This window comes from Podarcis bocagei (genome assembly GCF_964188305.1).
Source record: "Podarcis bocagei genome assembly, chromosome: 1".
Lineage (NCBI taxonomy): Eukaryota > Metazoa > Chordata > Lepidosauria > Squamata > Lacertidae > Podarcis > Podarcis bocagei.
Window position 1 is genome coordinate 23423591 of NC_138125.1, and position 19019 is coordinate 23442609.

The 19019-nt window shown below is 43.4% G+C and overlaps 1 protein-coding gene across 3 annotated transcripts in view; it reads right to left on the minus strand.

The window, feature by feature from the left end:
* Window positions 1–19019, minus strand: part of RIN3 (Ras and Rab interactor 3) — a 72295-nt gene that overhangs the window by 35191 nt on the left and 18085 nt on the right. For 2 of the 3 annotated variants that reach the window (XM_081172741.1, XM_081172742.1), the window contains exons 2-3: window positions 11361–11550; window positions 9229–9343 (exon numbers count right to left, since the gene is read on the minus strand). In XM_081172741.1, coding sequence (XP_081028867.1) covers window positions 9229–9343; window positions 11361–11550 — 305 coding nt within the window. Of the gene's footprint in view, window positions 1–4424; window positions 4554–9228; window positions 9344–11360; window positions 11551–19019 lie in introns of those variants that run through there. The other variant, XM_081172743.1, reaches the window with a different exon arrangement.

Consider the following 19019-nt stretch of genomic DNA (forward strand, 5'->3'; position numbering starts at 1 on the left):
GCTTTGACACCAACACACAGCACCTTCAGGCAGAAGCAGCTTGCTGGCAGGGACAGAGCTGTATGCCAGCTTCCAGTTAGCTGGGTCCCTATAGCTCACCAGGAGCAGGAGGGGTGAGGTGGCAGCAGGTGCGCCAGGTTGGGCCCAACATTTGGGGGGCTGTCATGTGTGCATGACATCTCACACACACCCCAAGTCTGGCCAGGCCTGCTGGGACGTGTGGGTGTCCCTTTGAGGAAGTGATCGCATTGGGGAGCGGGGAGGGTGAAAGTGCTCTCCACGCCTCCCGCCCCCACCCAGCGTGCCAGTGCTCGCTGGAGGTGGTGTGGAATGGTGGCCCCCTCAATATTTGGGGGCTCAACCCCCTGCCTACAAATATTGGGGGGCTGAAGCCCCTTCTGCCCCTATAGCTGGCACCCCTGAGTGGCAGGGCAGTCAGCCAATCTAGGCCTTCTGTCACTGCATTTGCATCACCCTACCCCTTTCCCCCCAGTAAGCAACAGTGACCCACATGCCAGGAAGCTAGTGTAGCAGCACCACCCCATGTGTCAAACTGCTTCTGCCCTAAGGCACACTCTACTACTGTACTGCCTACTGCTGAGCTCTACCTGCCCTGGGCCCACCCATTTAAATAATTTTTCAATGGTAGGAGTGACCATTTTAACTCCCCAGAGAGATGCTGATGCAAGGTACACCTGTTTTCACTGCCACCTGTTGCTCTCAGGTAAGCCTGCCAGCTATTTTTTTTCTTCTACTTAACTGAAGTAAAATTCCGGAGAACTCACAAGCTTGCTCACTATTTTTGGTGGTTAAGTTGGTCCTGCCAAAAGGTATAGCGCTGCTTCGGTGTCCACATATTTCCTCATCAATAATATGTGAATTCTGAGAAACACCTACACTACTCGGGCACAAGGCAAGGCAAGGACTTTTGTTCCAAAGAAAACAGAACAGAAAGAAGGAAATTGTGCTTACTTACAAGAGGGAGATTTTCTTTCCTTTCCTCAGGAAGTTTCACCTTAGAGAAAGCGATTAAAGTTTAAAATGAAAACTGCTTTGTGTTTTCTGGCTGCCTCAAGAACTGCTTCAAGTTTTCTTTCAAATAACCCGGGGCAGAGTTCCCATCAACTCTGACATTTTCAGGACAGTATGGAAAATCCCTATTATACTCTGAATAAAAACCCCTGACTCTTCTCAGATTCTGGAAATACTCTGATTATATATCTTATTTTTACAGAAAGCAAACTACCCTAAGATACAAAGTGGTCCCCAGCCCGCCAGGCCAACCCAACCAATGGAAATAATGTGGGGGGCCACTCAGGTATCTGGTGATGTGGTGTGCGGGGGGGCAGCAGTGAGATGTTGGAGGACAAAGCTCCATGTGACACATAGACCTAATCTGCACTTCCCAAAACAATGTGTGAACCAAAATGCAGCTAACCTATCGGCGCTGTTCAAGTCGCAACGATGTCTTTTTGTGCAGTAGAATTTCTACCCCTCTCTTATCCCTCCATGAGCCCTACACCCTCCCCCAATTTGCTTCAGAGGGTTGGGGTAAACCTCAGAACAGATTTAGAGATGGGTGCAAGGTGGGGTTGGGATTTAGTTGTGTAAGCAGAAACAGACACAATGCGGGAGTTAGTGCTACACTGGATTCCTCCCTTTGAAATTCACACTTGTCTTAATCATATGATGATGCGGCATGCAGACTTTTTTTTTAAAAAAAGTGTACAAAACTGGGTTTATTATGGGAAATTGCAAAACGTGTACATCATGCATAACTGCGTAGAAAAATGTGTAGATTAAGGGAAATTGAAACTAAAATGCTGATGAATCTTCATGAAGTTTTTTAAAAAGCACAAACCGATGTGGAAATGTGGAGAACTGGGAAAATGAGAAAATTCAAGAAACTGAAAGGGAGATTTGTCCGTCCCATAGTAACACTAAAATGCTGATTAATTTTCATGAGGACTTTAAATAAAATAGCGAACTGATGCAGAAATGTGGGGAGCTGAACTTACGATAGGAAAAAATGAAAATCCGAGAGAAACCAAAATGGACAGATTAGTCCATAACTAGCCAAATGTAGGGTAGCGATATGTCCTATTTTGCAGGGAACAGGCCCCTGTTTGAAGAGGATCTCTATCTGAAGAGCCGTCTGATCCAAGCACATCTTGCAGAATGACGAAAAAGGAAAGCAGAGGCCTTGAAGTTGCCCATCATCAGAAAGCGCTTAAACATCAGGTTGAACAGGCACATGGGGTCCCCTGATCACAGTCTTGTTGACTCTGATGAGATGCACTGCATTTCTCAGTTTATAGCTTGTACAAATCTTGAGTCCTCTTTCTTGGGGACGTGCAAGCAGCCATGAATCATCACCCCTGCCTTACAAAACTGCCTGAGCAACACTTCCCCTTAAACTTTTGACACCCACCCCTCGCGAACCACTTTGAAAGCGAAATAGTCCCCTGTGCATTCATTTGAACAAAAAGCAACCATCTTACAACTTGGTGTTTGCAACGACATAAACCAAACGCAAAGTGGTAGAAAGCCCCATTCCTTTGCAGGTTGTGCAATCCTGTTCTTTGTTTCAGACAACAAAATTTACTGGGCCGGCCCTGCCCTACCCTCAAGAGCAAAATATGTAGACTTCACTACTAGTTGGAGACAAACTGATAGAGGACAGTCTCTCCCCCAGGTGGATCCTCACAACCAGGGCTGCCCCCAAACTTCTTGTTACCTGACAAAGAGTCCAAATGACACCCACACACCCTTGATAATTTTTTGCCTGGCTAGTTATCCTTCAGCTCAAATAATGACTCTTGCTTGCCTGGATGGAGGATAGAGAGCGGTGTCAAGTGTGTGCTGAAAGTAGCATACTGCACAAAGGTAACATTCAGGGGCGGTACACCCTGTTTCACTGCCTGAGGCAAAATGGGAATGTGTTGCCCTGCCCCACTGAAGCCTCTCTTATCTGGGATGTGCAGCAGGTGGGTTCTGGTGAGATATGGTGAGTCCTTGCTGAAATCTCACGAGATCTCATGGGATCTCACGGGATTTTGACAAAGTTTCATTAGATTTTTGGCAAGATCTCCTTGCTGCTTCTGCCTGCGCTGCTTCTCTTGTAGCGAAGGCAGGGCACCTGCAGAAGGGCCTGTTCTTGAGCTTCCCCCCACCTGAGGAAGCTGCCTCACCCAGCCTCATGGGTGAGCCGGCCCTTGCAACATTTAAATTCATTGTTCTTCTGACCCTGCCCAACACTGGCATGTGACCTGCAGAAGTTTGCCCAGAGGAGATGTGCCCCTTGGACTGAAAAAGGTTCCCCACATGTTTGTAAGCGTGCCATGGCTGTGGGGGAGAGAAATGGTAATTGTGTGCTTCACAACTGAAGTAATGCTGGTGGCCATCTCAGGGGGTGGGGGTGGCCCATGCACCATGGAGTCCCAGGCTTCAGCTGCCCCAATCCCTTCACCATGCTTCATGGCAGGACTACCCCTGTGCCCAGCAACCCTAAGGCAGAGAAATAGTGTCCTTTAAATTGGTGTGAGGATACCCGGATACCCAAAGTTGCAGTCCAGCACTCCATGCAGCCTGTGATACAGGATTTGGCCCCCACTAGCACTGCTTTGGGGACACGGGTGGCGCTGTGGGTTAAACCACAGAGCCTAGGACTTGCCAATCAGAAGGTCGACAGTTCAAATCCCTGCGACGGGGTGAGCTCCCGTTGCTCGGTCCCTGCTCCTGCCAACCTAGCAGTTCGAAAGCACATCAAAAGTGCAAGTAGATAAATAGGTACCACTCTGGCGGGAAGGTAAACAGCATTTCCGTGCGCTGCTCTGGTTTGCTAGAAGCGGCTTAGTCATGCTGACCACATGACCCGGAAGCTGTACGCCGGCTCCCTCGGTCAATAAAGCAAGATGAGCGCCACAACCCCAGAGTCAGTCACAACTGGACCTAATGGTCAGGGGTCCCTTTACCTTTACTAGCACTGCTTTGAGTCTGTATCAGGAATGCTTCTTTTGAAAGCTACTTCAGTCTGAACAGGCACATTTCCTGGCTATAAAACTTCGCTCTCCTCTCCCTTTGTTTACACTAGTGAATAGTTCTGACCTTAATAATGACATTTGTTTGAGAATCCCAAGGTCAATGGAAGGAATCATGCTTTAGCTCAGCTAAATCCTTTGCTCTCCATGTTTAATCCATGTGTACAGTTAGTCTGAAGCCAATTAACTTTGCTAAAGCAAACTTACTTTTTTAAAAAAATAATGATTTAAACTGCAGGAAGTCTATCAGATTGCCCTGGCATGCAGGCACTACCAATGTTATTGTATCCTTAGAAAAAATATATATGAGAGAGAATTTCTCTTCTTTTTCAAAAAAGTTATACAGATAATTCACGAGTAGATACAACAAGGTGGGCAACTTACCCTGAATGAGGAAGGAAATCAGAGGCACGACCCTGAGTTTGCTCTGGTGTGCTGCGGTCAAAGTTACTAAATATGGAGAATGGACAGAGATACTTGAGCTAAAATTAGAATGAGTCACCATGACCGGAATGCAACATCCCAGAGGCTCCAAGGATCGTCCTGCATGTCTGTGGTGACATCTTCCGTACACTGAATGGGATTGAATTTGGAAATCAAATGTTGTCTTCCTGCCACTTCTCCATGCTACTTAACTCTTTGCTGTCACTGGTCAGAAGGTAGCATTGATGTCGACATGACACTACTTTGGAACTAGCTCTGCAACCATTCATTTAGTCTAGCTGGGACCAAAGGCATTTGATTCCTCCTTTACCAAAACTGCCTCCTTCAGAAGAAGAAGAGGAGTTTGGATTTGATATCCCGCTTTATCACTACCCGAAGGAGTCTCAAAGTGGCCAACGTTCTCCTTTCCCTTCCTCCCCCACAACAAATACTCTGTGAGGTGAGTGGGGCTAAGAGACTTCAGAGAAGTGTGACTGGCCCAAGGTCACCCAGCAGCTGCATGTGGAGGAGCAGAGACGCGAACTGGGTTCCCCAGATTGCAAGACTACCGCTCTTAACCACTACACCACACAGGCTCAGCAGCCTTTCCATCTAGCTGAATCAAAGGAAGAGGCAGGTTGGCTAAGTCGATGATCGGAGGGGCATAAATCTGCTCAGGATCCAGTACCATTAAGCTCTGGGCTTCCACAACTGTCTCCATCTGCACCCATTTCACCCAGTTGCAGTGAAGGGGAACGGTTACAGGCAGCAAGGCTTCCTCCATTAGTCTGGCTAGGACCAGTTGCTATTTGGCGCCTGCCCTCCTGGAAATTTTATTTCTATATTTCTTTGTTTATTTGTATACCGCTTTTCGTTATATACTGAATACAAAGCGGTTTCCGATACACTACGTGAAAGACCAGGTCATTAAAATGCATAGAATCCAATAATTAACAGTTTGACTGTGATAATAAAATTAATACTGTGGTACAGAACAGCCCCCGCACAAAAAATAAGAATAATGCCTCATCTGTAGCCAAGGCAACCAAATTTGCTTCTTCTCCTTTAGACCGGCCCTATCACTGGTTGGCTGAGGCTGCTGGCTTGGGGTGTCATGAAATGGTAGCAAATTGTTACATTATTTAATTATTGCTGTGTTTTTGCTTCCAGAGAGGGGCACGTGTGGAGTTTCCTGCCTTGGGTGCCAAAATACCTTGGCTAGCCTTTGGTACTATATACCTTGAGCCTTGACTTGCAGGAGGCGATGTCTCGGGATAGCACATATGTCATCAATTATAATCCATTATTTTAACTGTGAAGTGCCTTGAGCTCATCCGCAGAAAGAAGGTACAGTGGTACCTTGGGTTACAGACGCTTTAGGTTACATACGCTTCAGGTTACAGACTCCGCTAACCCAGAAATAGTACCTCGGGTTAAGAACTTTACCTCAGGATGAGAACAGAAATCATGTGGCGGCAGCAGGAGGCCCCATTGGCTAAAGTGGTGCTTCAGGTTAAGAACAGTTTCAGGTTAAGAACGGACCGCCGGAACAAATTAAGTTCTTAACCCGAGGTACCACTGTACATAAAACATGGCAAATAAATACTTAAGTACTTAATTCATTCCAGAGGTCCGTTCTTAACCTGAAACTGTTCTTAACCTGAGGTACCACTTTAGCTAATGGGGCCTCCCGCTGCCGCCGCGCGATTTCTGTTCTCATCCTGAAGCAAAGTTCTTAACCCGTGGTACTATTTCTGGGTTGGCGGAGTCTGTAACCTGAAGCGTATGTAATCTGAAGCGTATGTAACCCGAGGTACCACTGTAAAGTATGTACGAATGGTGCAGAGCTCTTTGGAGAAGCAGCAGGAGGGATGCACGGAATACACATGTAACAAACAACCCCAAGGGGCAATTCTATTACTGGCATTGTGTTGCAATTAGTTTATGCAACATTTCATTAAATCTTTTGCCATGGAACGGAAGATTTCAAATCGCACAGTATCTGTGGGCTAAATGACGCCCGCCACAAACAACACCGAACTCCCAGGAGTTCCCAAACTGATGCAGAATTAAGCCGGAGCAAAATGGTCTCTCCAGTCAAAAAAATAAAGCCGCCTTTTGCCTACCTCTGCCTAGTTATCCCCTTCAATTCCCTCATTAGCTTCCCTATGAATAATGCATGGATGCCACTCGAGATAGTTTCATAGCTCCTCAATTGTTCAAGCTAATTTAACACTCTCTGAATCATGATATGCCATAAAGCCCATGAATATTCCCCAAGCACTTCTGCGGCTTGAGCAGTTTGCAGTGCCAGATACTCAAAGAAATGTATGCACGCTGGTTGCTTGCTGCTTCTTTTTAACCTTTCCAAAAGCAGCAGCAGCGAGGCAAACACCACCAGCTTGCAATGCTGCTTATCAGAAAATGAGCTCAAGCTCTCCAGGGGGCATCAGGGTAAAACGTAACTCTCATTTTATTTTATTTTATTTTTCAGGGAGGGGATGCGGGAGGCTGTGAAGTTCAGATGGTTAACTACTGTGAAAAGTATATATGTGTTTAAAGCGTTTGACCTCTCTTTGGCACAACTCATTACCCCTGTGAATGGAGTTTCTGAGAACATTCTGCTGGAGAAATTTCATCAGCAAGAGGGCCATTGTGTGCCAGGCTGCTTGGAGCACACAGGGCATTGTATTTTGAAGGCTGTGGTACTCCAGGGTAGCCATTAGCATCTGAATTCACTTAATAACCTTATCAGCAGGAACTGTGAAGGCCGGCATGCGGTGGTGGCTTATGTAACTAGAAGGTCTACGTTGGAAAACTGCCAGTAGTGTAATTAAGGAGGGGCACACATCCCACTTCAAAAATCACATAAGTAAAATGCCTTCTCCCCATATAAGCAAGCAGATCATCCAGCTGGTGTAGTTTTATACAGTTTATCAAGGATGCCCTGTCTAAGGTTACAAGGATCCTTGGAGCTCCAGGTGGTCACTTATCTTCAGAGATGCCTGCTTCATTTAAGCATCACTATTTGTAAATATACAGTTTCCACATGTTCTATCCTTCCTCCTCTTCCTTTCTCTTCTCTTGGTTCAACAATGGGCCAACAGCCTTAGACCCTTTCCTCTTTCTTCCCCTTTTCTCTTCCCAGCCTAGTTCCTCAGCCATCATCGAGGTAGGGCAACATCCTTCTTTTGTTCCCTTCCTCCCCTCCTCCTCCTTTAGTAAAGTCTGTCCTTGCACTTTCCTCGCTCTCCTTCCATACTTGTCTGCCATCCCTCTCCTCCATATCCTCCTCGATGAGATATGCCTTTAAAGCTTCCAGATGTTGTGTGTTATCCAGCAGCTGTGGTGTACTTAATGTGTGGGCCTCATGCACCCCAACTCCTGTCTGGAATGTCTTGTTGGCCGGGCTGTGGCGTCACATGGAAGCAGCCCACACCAGATGTGCTCCTTTCCTCACCGTCCCTGATTCAAACTTTGGCTCTTTCATTAACATTTTATTTGGGACATTTGTCTGACCCAACAAAGCAATTGCAATGTGGAATTCATGACCTCAAGACATAGTGATGGCCATTATCTTCTACAGCTGTGGAAAAGGATCAGACAAAATCACTGAGGGTAGGTCATTACATTAGCCATGATAGGTAAACTAGACTCTGCAAGGGCAGTATAACTCCACAAACTAGATACTTGAGGACAAGGGAGACAGGAAGGCCATCCAATTTGCGTGAATGCCAAGAAGGAACAGGAACAGGAAACCTGTGCCCCTCCAGAGGCTGTTGGACTCCAACTCCCATCAGACTTGATTACTGGCCATGCTGACGGGGGCTGATGGGAATTGGAGTCCAACAACCTCCAGAGGGTCACTTGCTGTCCACCACTAATGTAGTATTACTGGCATGTTGCAGACTAGACCTGCTAACAATAGCAGCAGCAGCAGCAACAGTTTGAGGGGGCCCTTCAGCTTTCTGCAGTAAGAAAAGTAATACAAAAAAAAAAGCACTGTGAAGGAACAAGAATGGATGACATCATCGTATGGCCGCCTTGCAAAATGATAATTCCAACTTGAACACCCAGTGCATAAGCAGTCAGAAAAGCTGTTTGTGGCTCAAAGCGACTCTCACTGAGGCAAAGGAAACGGCCAGTGTGGAATCTTGGCAACTGGGTAGATAAAACGGATGGGGAGGAACACTTGTATTTAATGCAAGGCCAAGGAGGTCATCAACAGGAAGCCCAGCAGGCGGTGGAGCCATAACATGTTTGGTGAAGATAACCAGTGTTTTGAGAAGACACTGATATGAAATGTGTTTATGAGACAAAGGTAAGAGAATGGAAAAACCACGGGGAAACTCTTTACTAAGGCTTGGGCTCTCCTTGGCTGGAGGCATTCAAAGCAGCAGCTGGACATCTGTGGTTTCCAGCAATTTGTATCCATAATCATGCTGCCTCTGAACAGTGATGGTAGAACATAACCATCAGGGTTAGTAGCCAAGGAGAGCCTTATGTCTAGCAAATCTGTCTAATCCCTACTTTAAAGCCATCCAAGTTGGTGGCCATCCCTACTTTTTGTGGGAGTGCATTTCATAGTTCACCTATGCACTTTGTGAAGAAGCACTTTCTTTTGTCTGTCCTGAATCTTAATGAAGATCATAATGAAGAGACACACACATTTGGCTTGAAAAAGATCTAGGTGCAGGTATATTGTGGACAGGGTGCAAAATAGTTTGGTGGAGAGATAAGTTTCAAAACTCAGGAATAAACTTACATGATTTTTCTTCTTTAATCCTGTATTCTGAAATGTCAGAAGCCTCCACCAGGGCTGGAAAATGAACTGAGAGAAGCAGATTTTTCAGGTTCTCATCTTTCCGAACTATGAATATCTAACCAGAGAAAAGAGGGTGTGTGAAATTATATCGTACAACAACAACAAACAGGGGTCATTCAAGTATGACCTGTTCAGTAGTCATCATATCAGAACTGGGTCAAGATTTATGTACTTTTTATTTAAGAACATAAAAGGTCCCTGTGCTGGACCAGACCAAAGGTCTAGAGTAGACCAGCGTTCTGTTCCCATAGCAGCCAACCAGATGCTTATAGGAAGCCTGCAAAAGGGATCTGAGCCCAATAGCCCTCTTTCAACAACTGATATTCAGATACATGCTATTACCGATCCTGTAGGTAAAATGCCATTCATAGCCTTATCCTCCACTAATTTCTCTAATCCTCTTTCAAAGCCATCCCGGTTGGTGGCCATTACTACATCATATGTCAGAAAAATACACAGTTTAACTATGCATGGTGTGAAGACACCGTCTTGAATCTCCCAGTGCTCAGCTTCATTGTACAACCCCAGGGTCTGGTATTGTGGGAGACGGAGAAAAAGAACCGTATCCGTTTTCTCTACACTATGTGCAGTACCATGTTATAAATGGCTGTCATGTGCAACTAAAAAGCTCTCAGTGTTGTCATCTTTCTTCATAGGATGTTGCCCCAGCTCACTGATCATGTCGATTACGCGTTTCTGCACCTTTGCCAGCTCTACAATCTTCTTCTTCTTCTTCTTCTTCTTCTTCTTCTTCTTCTTCTTCTTCTTCTTCTTCTTTTTTAAGAATGGACTCTGATTAGGAATGCTGTTAAGGGATGGGCCTGGGTTTGGGGGACACTGGGTCCTGGATCTCCTCCCCATTTTCGTCACTTTTAAAACTAAAAAACGAACACACCCTTTACTTTTAGGACACCTCTGCCTGTGAGAGTCAGCCTATGCATCTTAAGTGATAAATTAACACATGCACAATTTATTCATGGGCCTCCCCTGGCTACGATGTCCTTTTTTGAAAACAGGAAACCAGAATATATACCAGGATATAGGGAAAACTGTGGTCCCCCAGATGTTATTGGACCAGATCTCCCATCATTCCTGACCACTGGCATTGCTGGGTCGGGCTGATGAGAGTCAGAGTCCCACAGCATGTAAAGGGCCACAGGGCCAAAGTATCCCCAACCATGCTTTACACAATACCCTAGATAAGGCGCCACCTCTGATATATATATATATATATATATATATATATATATATATATATATATATATATACCATTATATAATGGTACTAGCTGTCTTATTCTCAGCCTCTTTCCTAATGCCATAGAATCATACAATTAGTCTTTCTTTCACTGCCTCTCCACACCAAAGTTGAGGGTTCAGTAGGACTCTGCCATATGTCCAGAATTTCTGACTGCCAAGTCCTGGAGCCAAACAACACCAGGTTGGATAGATGGCTATCATTTAAATACATTTCTCTCCTGCTAAAGAAAGGCCACTAGACTATAATCAGAGCACAGGTGGGGGAGAAATTTGGTTTTGTTTGCATTTTAATGGGAACCTACCTAATCAGCACTTCCTGAAACAATCCACAAATTGAAAAGCAGCTGTCCCTCTAAATTCCCACATTTCCAAATTTTGTGGTGCAGTTTCCCAAGAAGAAGAAGAAGAAGAAGGGTGTACAGAATGCATATATTAAGGGAAAGTACAAATAAAAATGAATGTGTTAGTGAGAATAACTTGCTGAAATGCATTATAAACTTGCTAAAATGCACTGTCCCACAAAATGTTCGATAACAGTCTAAAATAGTGAAATCAGTGGGAAGAGGAACAAAGCTGCAAAACACACTAAGAAAAGATAATCTTGTTTAGGGGCAGGAAATCTGTTGCCCTTCAGATGTTGTTGGATCCCAGATTCCATCACTCCTGTCCATTGGACAAACTGGCTGGGGCTGATGGGAGTTGGAGTTCAACAACGTTTGGAGTATAGCACATTGGCTTCCCCGATCTAAGCCTGCATGTCATCTCCCTCAAGGACCACGAAACAGTATTCTACAGAGAAAGTGTAGACATACCCCTACAGGCTCCTTGCAGAGTATTTGGACAGCCTTTTCCTGGCTGATGCTCAACTGAAGCCAAACCGGGCATGTCTTGATGAGCTTCTCAAGGACGCTGATGCCTGGTGAGGGACAGCAATTTCTTGTGGCAATTGGCTTGCCCAGATGGTTCTCATCTTCCACTTCTTCACTGGTGTCTGTGACAGGCCTGCAAGAAGACACAAGCAAATCCCCTGTGAGGCAGCTGCAGCAACTTAACAGGGACAGAGAAGTGTGAATTGAGTGAATGTTAGAATGATGTTGGATAAAAAGAAGTTAAGTGGTTACTAGCTGTAATGATTAAGATAATTGGGGGTGGGAGAAAGAAAGGTGTAAAATTAAGTGAAAATTAAGGGTGAGGATTTGCTGAATGAATAATTTGAATTGGAATACAAAAAGGGGAGGTATGAGGAGGTCCGAGAAATAAGTTAAAAGAAAATAAGTGAATGAAATTATATGTGTTTTTATTTTTGTAAATATTTTTTTTGCCTTTTTTGTATAACCTCTGAAAAGTTAATAAATATATTTTTTTAAAAAGAGAAGTGTGAATTGAAAGACCCTCAGAAAACAAAGGGCACAGCAGCTTATGTCAGATCCAACTAACCTACATCCCTTGATTACTGCGCTGAATGTGTTGGGAATCCTAAGAAGCTTGTGCAGACATTCCTTGCCCTACAAGGCCCATCTCATCTGTTTGGGTTTCTATCATTTGATTTCCCTACTACTACGGCTATAAAAGAAGTTCCAGTAAATGCAACATGAAATGTCAAACAAGAACTAGTAACTCTTTTCCTTTATTATATGTAATATCAGCCTTGTTTGTAATACTGTTTGGTTAACGTTTCTTGATCATTACAGATGTTCCTAATACAAATTTAGGAAGCTTGATTATATATGTATCTATGTTTGTGTACTGTTTATATAACTGCATTAATATTGGATAAGATTCAATATTATTCAACAGTAATTAAACATAATAGTTAAATAATAGCTGTCATATAATTAAATAATCATTAAATATATGATGGACTTTAATTATGGAAAAGCTGCAGAATACCTTCACCCAGACAGCTGAACATCAATCAGACCTCTATTTTATCATATTGAATTCCATTGGCTGAACTTTATTTTGCGCATGTACACACATGCACAAAACACAATTTACTCTCCCACAAACAAAGCAATATTCTGAGAAGATGTCGCACTTTTAGAATACAGAGGGCAGGTTACAGCAGGCCAGGACTTAGCCAATCTGTTACTGAGTCCCTATAGAGGCTCTACGAAAATATCATTAACACTTTTAAAAATAAACATCCAGACTGTTTTCTGCCTACATTTAGATTTATTCACAGATGTGAGGAGCAGGTGGAACAGAATTTGTGAAGAGCAACATTATAAGCTCCACCTCTGCATTGTTATTGCAAGAGAAATTGCGTGATGGCTCATGCAAGCACAGAACAGTAGAACTCTGAGGCCTCTTCTACTTTTTTTGTAGGAGGGAAGGGTTGTTTTTTTAACAAGAAAAGCAGTGGGGTGAGAGGGGTGCTGGCCTGTTCCTCAGCTGCAAGCTCACATTTCAAACCCTGCAGGATGAAATTTGCAGTGGAGAAATGCTGGACAAGGCAAAGGGTGAACAACCTCCTCCATCTCTCTCTGCTTTTCCACCCAAAACCCTCATGGTTGCTGGGCTCACATGGCCATGATAAGCTTACCAGGACTATATAAAAGTGCAGGCTCACGGAGAGGGTTGCTTTTGGCTACAGTTAGCAAGGCAAGAGCTTAACCATGAGTCCTGGGTTCGGATGACATACTAAACCAAACTTTGGCTTAGCTCAGCGTGATGGAGGGGCAAAAAAAGGTCCAGAGAGAAGAGAGAAAGAGAAGCAAAGAGGCTGCAAGCTCCTCTCCAGGGGCCCACACATTTGTGTGGTTCCTGGAAGCCATAGTTTGCATTTCTGTGTCTAAGAACCAGGCCCATTTGTAGCCAGTCCCACAGTTATTATTAAGTTGTAGTCCAGGGAGTTCTGGTGCTCTGCAGTGTGCTTTCAATTAAAGAACCTCTTAAGGAGGGTGAAAGAGGAGAGTGCAAAATATGGCCTGAAGCTCAACATCAAAAAAAACGAAGATCATGGCCACTGGTCCCATCACCTCCTGGCAAATAGAAGGGGAAGAAATGGAGGCAGTGAGAGATTTTACTTTCTTGGGCTCCATGATCACTGCAGATGGTGACAGCAGCCACGAAATTAAAAGATGCCTGCTTCTTGGGAGAAAAGCAATGACAAACCTAGACAGCATCTTAAAAAGCAGAGACATCACCTTGCCAACAAAGGTCCATATAGTAAAAGCTATGGTTTTCCAGTAGTGATGTATGGAAATGAGAGCTGGACCATAAAGAAGGCTGATCGCCGAAGAATTGATGCTTTTGAATTATGGTGCTGGAGGAGACTCTTGAGAGTCCCGTGGACTGCAAGAAGATCAAACCTCTCCATTGTTAAGGAAATCAACCCTGAGTGCTCGCTGGAAGGACAGATTGTGAACTGAGGCTCCAATACTTTGGCCACCTCATGAAAAGAGAAGACTCCCTGGAAAAGACCCTGATGTTGGGAAAGATGGAGGGCACAAGGAGCAGGGGATGACAGAGGAAGAGATATTGTTCTCGAAGCTACCAACGTGAGTTTGACCAAACTGAAGGAGACAGTGGAAGACAGGAGTGCCTGGCGTGCTCTGGTCCATGGGGTCACGAAGAGTCGGACACGACTAAACAACAACAAAACTCTATTAAAGGAAGGGTGATAACTCCATGGCAAGGCACATGCTTTTCATGCTAATGTTCCCAGGTTTAATTCCCAGCTTCTCCAGGGAGGTTGGGGGAAAGCTCTTGCCTAAGATACTTCGGACCCTTTCCCAGTCAGTGAAGACAGTATTCAGTCATATCAGCCAGTGATCCAACTCGGTATAATCCAGTTTTGTATGCTAGGATGCTTTCTCCTAAGCAGAACATTAGGATAGTCCTGCTTCCCATGGAGGCCAACCAGCAGGCTATGAGAAGCACAAAAGAAGGGCATGAGGATAAGAGCCCTCTATGGTACTGTTGTGAGGAACTCACTGATATATTAAACCAGGGAGGTACTGAAGGTACAAAGGAAGGAGCATGCCAGTCTTGGCTTAGCTCCTTCGATAATGAGCAATGCCACCTGAACTGAAGGACTCAGGGACAGCCTTCTCATCCCATCCCAAGGCGCTTCCAGATGACATATTTATTGAGCAGCCATCCTGATTTGTTTGCAGAAAGATCTGATGACATTGGCTTAATGAACTTGCATCCTGATATGTTTGAGAGGATGTTGTATCAAATCCCATGCGTGGCATCCCATGCTTCCTGGTGCCTTTCCCCATCACTTTCCTTATTGCAAAAATTACCAGTCCTATGGGGTTCCAATCAAGAGACCAGGGTTTCCTAAACTTGGGTCTCCAGCTGACTGCAATTCCCACCATCCCTGACCATTGGTCCCACTAGCTAGGGATGATAGGGGTTGTAGTCCAAAAACAGCTAGAGACTCAAGCTTGGGAAACCATGCAATAGACAAAAGTGCAAATGTAAAGTTATAGGACATGAAGCAAAAACTGGAGCAAAAAACCACAATATATTATTTGGAATCATTTTTATTGTTAATTATTTAGGATCAGAGTGGTGACTGAGAACAGTTATTGAATTAATTCAGAGTATTCATAGGGAGGATAATTTTTATAATGATGCGGTTGCATTTCAAGGTAAGAGGATTAGGGATTTGAATGTGCATTTTAATTCTGTACAACCCTAATATATTTAGAAGAGAAATACAATTGTACTCAGAGATGTTTTCCCAATTATAGATGGGGGAGGGGGAGAAAAGAAACAAGGTTCCTTTTTAAGGCAAAGGTAGTCACACTGATCCATAAGGGAAGAAACAATCTATCTAAGGGAAGAAACCATTAGAAGCTATCTAATTTTATTTATTTAACAAAATGTATATACCACTTGATTGTAAATAGAACCTCTAAATGGTTTATAAAAAAATAAAATAACTATTAAAATAGTAAACAAAAAAAGTTTAAAACAGGTATTTTTTAAAAAAGCAAAATATAATTTAAATCAACAGATGAGAACACATATCAGCTTCTGAATATCTGGACAGGCCTGCTTAAATGGTTTTAGCAGGGGCCAAAAAACATACAGCGAAGCTGCCTCCCTACCAGACTTCAGGGAATCCTATCCCTCCCACGGTGGCAGCCAAGAAGCAGACAAACAAGAAAAGTTCTTACCAAGTAGTTTATTCAATATTCACAGAGGAAAGATGAAGGAATGCAGTCTCTCTTAGATAATGGTGTTGCTCCGAGTAAAGTCCCACCCCCTCTCCTATTCCACATCATCCCTGCGCCAGATGACCTGTGTTTTCTGCCTCTGAGCTTTCTGTTCTACTACTCTTAAGGCACGCCTCGTCCTGTGAAGGGGTCAGGAATGCTTTCAAGAGACACTGAGTCTGTTAGCTGTCTCTCCCCTGGTGCTTCTTCTTCCTGCTGCTCTCTCAATATTTCCCAGCTTCTCCCCTCTGCAGCCTCTGAACCATGACCTTCTGCAAACCAATGATCTAAATCTATACAAGATGTTGCACAAAGCAAGGTGTGGTGGGCTGAGGTAAAATAAAACCAAAATAGGTAATAAAAGAAAGAAAGAGGTGAGTTCATTATGTGCTACACTTGAGCTGGAGACGCCAGGGATTGAACCTGGGACCTTCTGATACAAAAGATTATAATTACTATTACTGTTATTATAATTTATTAGTCTCTAGACACACATGAAGTCTCCAGGCAACCTACAGAATGTAAATGCATAAAGCACGGCATAAACTTAGAAAAAGAACAATGCATTACAATAAAAGCCATGTAATAATCTAGAAGACAAAGTCGATAAAACTGTAGCAAAATACATACTTCACAGTTGAGTTATGCCCCTTAATAATAAAAAAGTTAATTTAGCTATACAGTACAGGAAGCAGAAGAGGACCATTTGAAAATGGACCAAATATTCCATTTTTGAAAAGCTCTTGAAAAGAGTCAGTTTTTAAGATATATTTATTTTAGGTGCACAGCAAAGCTGTTAATCTGGGCCTCCTCCCTTCGCCAATCAATCAATCATTATTTTTTTAATGTGCCTCTTTAAAAGTTTATTAGAAAAGCCACTCCTTGCTGCAAGGGAACAAAAGCCCACAATTGCTGCAAGCAGGAAGACAGTTTTACATCTAACTGATGTCCCCAGTGGATCTCTCCCCCCCCCCATCCACTGAATGTCCAAGTCTTGAGTCATTTTGGTTAATGGAGCCAGTGGAAGCAACATTTGGCTCCAGCAATGCTCTCAGTAGGCAGAACATCGAGAGGCCGGGCTGTGAAAAAGCTTAATCAGCTATTTAATCTGACTCTGTGGCAAACACCACAGGTAGCTGCAGAAATAAAGGAGAGGAGAAAAATAGGACAGCCTTTGAGCTCCCGTTTTCTCTGCCCTGTCACAGGATTTGTGTTGAGAAGCAGGTCATTTCTATTTTACTCTGTGTGCATCTAATGGCTTATATCTACACTGTGCTTTGAATAGCACCCCAGGCTGACAGCTCCAACCAGCCGGCAGGCAGCACTTTCTCCCTTGATCAAACAGGGGACAATGGGAGGTGGGAGCTCTGTTGGGTTTTTTATGATTGATTTCTGGGTAACACAGTCCTACAGCCACGGCCATCTGTGGGGTGGGGGTGGGGGGAGACCAGCACTACTATACAGGCCTGGTTCCCTATATTCGATAATTTTCTTCCCTGAACTTTCAGCAGTGACTATCCAAGTCAGTGGCCCCTTTCTTTAAAGAATTACAATGGAAAAACCTATTGCTTTGTGAGAAGGAAAGCCATGCCCAGTGCAAATGCCACCATCTGGTGCTTTGGCCAATGAGCGTGAACAGACTGGAAGGACTGACAGACACACACTGAGGCCACTTCTTAGCTCCCATTGCAGGAATGTTTCCCTGCCCCTGCAGGTGTTGCAAGATCATGTCATGAAATAGTCACTCTCTTGATCTTGCATCCTTCTAAGCATATTAACATTGCAGACTGTGTGCCTGTTGCATTGCAAATGTTCTTTCAGCTCCATTGTTTAGGATTCCCTACCCTCTTACCCGTGTGTGTGTATACACACAATCATTCTCACATGTGTGGGGGGGGGGAGAGTGTGATTGCATCCACCAGTTGTGTTCCCTTGGTGCCAATGCACCAGTCAGCAGCTACACATTCAGAATTAATGTGAAGGCGACCTATGTGAGGACAGGCTGTGTGGATACTGCCATTATACAGGTTAGTCAGTAGGGGGCACTAGACTTAGTTGTACCTAGGTAGGGCCAGGCATTTCCTGCTGCTGTTCTGTTCCTGTTTAAGAGAAATAACAAAGTATGTGCAAGACTGGTCGCCAATTAAATGAGGTATTTAAAGGAGATAAAAAGAAAGGATTCAGTTACACTTCATCCAGATTCCAAAGAGAAATTATAGATGATAATACTAAATTGTTGAAGAAGACGTATAACTTATGATTAGAGTGGGAAACCAAAGACGAAGAGGCTAAATGTGCAGTGATTAAGTGGGCGCAAGATTCAGGACATAACATACAAATGGAAGACTGGGAAAAATTATGGAAAGTGAACCTAAAATTTACTGAAAGAGAATTATATGAAAATGATGTATCAATGGTATATCACGCCTATAAAAATGGCAAAAATGTACAGAACGGGTTCTAACAAATGTTGGAAATGTAAAGAAAAATAAGTTACTTTTTTTTCATATGTGGTGGAACTGTAAACTAATTTTTAAAAATTGGGAAATGATTTATAATGAAATTAAATGAATGTTTAAAATGACCTTTGTTAAAAGACCAGAAGCCTTTTTGTTAGGCATTATAGGTCAAGACTTGCCAAAGGAAAAGAAGAAGTTATTTATGTATGCTACAACGGTGGCTAGGATATTACTAGACCAGAAATGGAAAGACGACAAGATAGCAACTAAAGAAGAATGGCAAGAGAACCTGATGGACTATGTGGAAATGGTGAAACTAACAGGAAGAATTAGACAAAAAGACAACAGAGACATTAAAAAGGATTGGGAACCATTTATGTTGTACTTACAGAAATATTGTAAAGAAGTGGACTCACTAGCAGGGTTTGATTAAACACTTACCGTACAACTAACAAAACAAATATAGTAGATAGGTAGCCGTGTTGGTCTGCCATAGTCAAAATAAAAAAAATTCCTTCCAGTAGCACCTTAAAGACCAACTAAGTTAGTTCTTGGTATGAGCTTTCGTGTGCATGCACACTTCTTCAGATACACAGTATCTGAAGAAGTGTGCATGCACACGAAAGCTCATACCAAGAACTAACTTAGTTGGTCTTTAAGGTGCTACTGGAAAAAACAAATATAGATACGAAAATGTATTAACGAGGAAATAATAAAAAGGAAGAGGTAATTTGAAAATAATTACAATATAAAAATGACAAGATCAGAATAATATTCAAAAATTAAGAATGCTTTATTGAGATATAATAAAACAAGCAGGAGAAGTTAATATGTAATG